Source organism: Etheostoma spectabile, chromosome 13 (genome assembly GCF_008692095.1).
Source record: "Etheostoma spectabile isolate EspeVRDwgs_2016 chromosome 13, UIUC_Espe_1.0, whole genome shotgun sequence".
Taxonomy (NCBI): domain Eukaryota; kingdom Metazoa; phylum Chordata; class Actinopteri; order Perciformes; family Percidae; genus Etheostoma; species Etheostoma spectabile.
In genome coordinates, this window is record NC_045745.1 from 18,461,988 (window position 1) to 18,466,053 (window position 4,066).

At 40.2% G+C, this 4,066-nt stretch overlaps 1 protein-coding gene across 4 annotated transcripts in view; it reads left to right on the top strand.

The window, feature by feature from the left end:
• gabrg2 (gamma-aminobutyric acid type A receptor subunit gamma2) overlaps window positions 1-4,066 on the top strand; it is a 53,738-nt gene that overhangs the window by 9,370 nt on the left and 40,302 nt on the right. For all 4 annotated transcript variants that reach the window (XM_032534237.1, XM_032534238.1, XM_032534234.1 and 1 more), the window contains exon 2: window positions 1,775-1,914. In XM_032534237.1, coding sequence (XP_032390128.1) covers window positions 1,775-1,914 — 140 coding nt within the window. The remainder of the gene's footprint in view (window positions 1-1,774; window positions 1,915-4,066) is intronic.

A 4,066-nucleotide genomic window follows, 5' to 3' on the forward strand; every position in this document is an offset into this window, starting at 1 on the left:
AGAGATAGGGTGAGAAGCACAGTCATCCAAGAGGAGCTCGGAGTAGAGCCGCTGCTTCTTCACGTCGAAAGTAGCCAGTTGAGGTGGTTTAGTCATCTGGTAAGGATGCCTCCTGGGCGCCTCCCTATCGAGGTGTTCCGGGCACGTCCAGCTGGGAGGAGGCCTCGGGGAAGACCTAGGACTTGGTGGGGAGATTATATCTCCATCCTGGCCTGGGAACGCCTCAGGATCCCCCAGTTGGAGTTGGTTAATTTGGCTCGAGAATGGGAAGTTTGGGATCCCCTGCTGGAGCTGCTTCCTCGCAACCCAATACTGGATAAGCAGATGAAGATGGATGGATAGACTATGCATTGTGATACCTCCTTCTTCGATTCAGGTCTCAAAGCTGACAAATATCTATTGTGTGTTTATTCCGGACATATCATTTACAAAGATCACACTCGTTTGTGGGAGAGGAGGAAAAACATTTACAGCATCACTGTGGTGGTATTTGGGGTCGGAGGCTCTTGAGACATCATTGTCCTTGCAGTTTAAGACTTTGAGGTGAGAATTATTCTTAGGAAAATGGGCTTGTCTCTCAGAAGCTTTGGGCGCCCTTAAAACCCTATTTACGAATCGACAAACAATTCTGCTGTCAAGTTCCTCAACTTTATCATCATGCTTATGCTGTTAACGCAGTTGAAAACTAAAGAAGAGCTTTTGCTGTTATTTAAGATGATTGATTGTTCACAGTAATAATAGGATATATGCAATTATTTCACTTTATAGGCCACAATCTAAAAATTAGTAGCAGGCTATTCTCTCCTACTGAGCCTTTCAAAGTTGTTTGTTTGATTGTTTCAGATAGTCACCTGTATTTGTCAGCAAAAATAATATGTCCCCCATCACCACCATTTCAGCCACATACAAAAATAAACTAGTGAATCGATGATACCTCTATTGCTACCACCACCCAATTGCCATAGGTGACCCAAAAAGGTATTCAACAATGACTATACCTGGCGTCACATATTTGTTTAAAGGCACGTCCCATTGATCAATCAACAACTAGGGCCCAATTTAAACGATCTAAGCGCACGTGAGTCCTCATGATGAATCTCTGCAGGGTGGCATTTAACATTACGTCCAATTTATTTGACATTAATGCTAAGATCAGCTGTCTAAACTGGGGTATGTTTGCATGACTGATGCTAACAAAGTTGCTGACTATCTAACCGCATTACTTAAATTGAACATTAGCATAACCTGTCCATGGAGGAAAAGTGTGTACAAGATGTCCATGAGGACAAAATTAATGATGAGATATATCAGATAGATGATAGTGGCTCTCAGCTGGTGTGTCCGTGCACACTAATATGCATTGATTGGGTGCGACTGAAAGTAAACAAAAAAGTGTAAAAAGTGAGTTTTCTTTTGTGGTTGCTTTTTTTTTGTGGTAGCTGTGGTTGCTTTGTTCTTTTGTAATTTGTGCATTTCCCTGAATGTGTACAATAGTTGTTGTTAATCCTAGAAAATGGTCACTTAATTTCCCTCTTTATTTCTTATAATAGCATTTAAAGTTGTGCAACTACGTTTTATGAGAAATCACAGAAACAACATGGAAAGGGAAGATTAATCACACAAATATCGGTTGGTCTCTATAGTCACAATGATGTGGTGATATAAAGCCATGAAAATAAAATTCATAAAGAAGCAGAGCACACTAGTAACAACACTGCTTGCTCATCTTTTTAAAATAAATTATTGATAACATGCATTTATTTTCTCTCTTCAGTTCCTTTCAGACGGATGACGATGATGAGGTGGCTAACAAGACATGGGTGCTGACTCCCAAAGTGCACGAGAGCGACGTCACACACATCCTAAATAGCCTACTAGATGGATATGACAACAAACTAAGGCCTGACATCGGAGGTGGGCGCTGATTTTTAACAATTGATTTGTTTTGTCGCAGAATCACAAAGAAATACACCCACGTTTAAGGCCACATTTGCAATTGAACATGTGTATGCACTTATTAACTGACAAATATGCTATTACCCAAGCACTTTATACTGAAAAAAATAGGGATGTAGAATCTGTGATGTTCCCACTCATTTCTAAAAGGAGCATGGAGCTTGGCATATTCTCACTTGTTCAAGATAATCCATGATTGTGCAGCGGTGTAAAGCCTGTAACACTTATTGAAAGTAAACCAACCCCCATAATACACCCCTTTTTAAACTTTATTGAGATACTGTATATTCTCAAAATTGTCACTAGGAAATGCATTATACCTATTAAGGGAATACTGTGACTTTCTCTTTTTTTTGGAGACTAAAGCAGCAATTAGGGATCTTAAAGCACTGCACACTGAGAGGACACGTTGATACTATAAAAAAAATCCAGTGGCACATTCTTACAGATTCCATTTTTTAAAATGAGGGAAAGAACAAAACAAAACAACGTTTATGATTTGGACTCAGATGGGACTTCATAGATAAGACTTGTGACCTACTTGCGACTTGCCTCACCTCTAATGGTAGGAAGTAAAGATGTTGGGCATTCCACCTGAAACATATTTGAATATATCTGCAAAATGTAAAATGATAAGGAACAATTACTTTGTAATGACATGACAATTGAAGGCCAGCGGCACTGGATGGTGCAATAGTTCATTATTATGCCATGCTGGGTAGTACAAGGTATCCTTATGTGTTTGCCTGTGTCCATTTTATGTGTGTGTGTGTTTTGTATTGTGTGTTGACAGGCAGCCTGACTGACTATAAAGAATGTGTGCCTGTGTTTATGTACATGCGTGCATTATGGTGGGGATAGCAGTCTGTCATGCTTCTACAAGCCCTGTCTTGTCGACAAGTACTGTGGCTTACTGCCTTCACTTTGAAAGACAGCTGGGCAGGGCCTTCTTGTCTGCACAAGCGCACATATATCCTAAAACCTGTCACGTCTATCTGCAAGAGCAGAATAGGGAAATATTCAGTACCCTTGAATACTTAAATCATGGGTCAGTATTCCTGGGAAAACTGGTTTAAGTCAGATTCTGTCACATACACTTACAGTATGATAAAGATTTACCACTCTCTATGCCAGCAGGGAATCACTTGTACATCCACTGTAGGGGCACAGAGTAGTGCTGTATTGAAGCAGCAAATGGGAATAATAGTTTGGAAAAAGGCCCCAGTCTTATCAGTATGTGTCACAAAGTTACAGCTGAGACAGTTACCATTTGTTTGCCTAAATTACGCATTGAGTCTTGTAGTGGTGAACACACACAGGAAGAAGGAAACAGCAACTGACATATGGAACCTGCCCCCTACACAGAAGAAACAAAGTGCTCCTTCCAACAAAGAAAATATTGACCCCTTTTTCAGTTTCCCTGCCAAAACAAGTGATCGAAAACTAGGGCTGTGATGATAACCGCGTCACCGTGGTGATGTGACACTACCATGGTGATGACATCATCAGCGCCATCACCACATTTCTTATTTTATTAAACTGTTTGCTCGTGAAAGTTACAGGAGAAGAGATGTCGTGTGATATGAAATATAATGAAAACAATAACTATTGTTTAGTTAGCCTCATCGACTGTCTTCTGTCAATTTATTCAAGAGATTATGGAGTAAAAAACATAAGTTGCTCATCACTTCAGCTTGAGGATGGACAGTTATTTTGTGTGTCCGATTATTATGATAACATAACATATGACATATAGATAGCTTATTATGAATCATTTCCACTGGAAACATTTATTATAATACACAATAGGAAAGGGAGCAGCTGAGGTGGACACATTAACGTTACCGCTCCAGTGTTTTACCATTGCACTTTAGCCAAACAGCTAGCGGCGTTTTCTTCTGCTTATAGCTTAATCCCAACAAAAACCGCTCAGTTGAATTTTTGTCTCCATGCATATTTTGTAGCTTACAACAGAGCAGCTTATATCGGTAGGGAGAGCCACAAGTTTAGCGGACCGCCGAGTCACCCTTTCTGCTGTCTATCTGCTCAGCCGCTAGAAGAGTCTGCGCTCGGCTTGACAGCAAATTTTTTTTTTTTTTACTTTATTGAC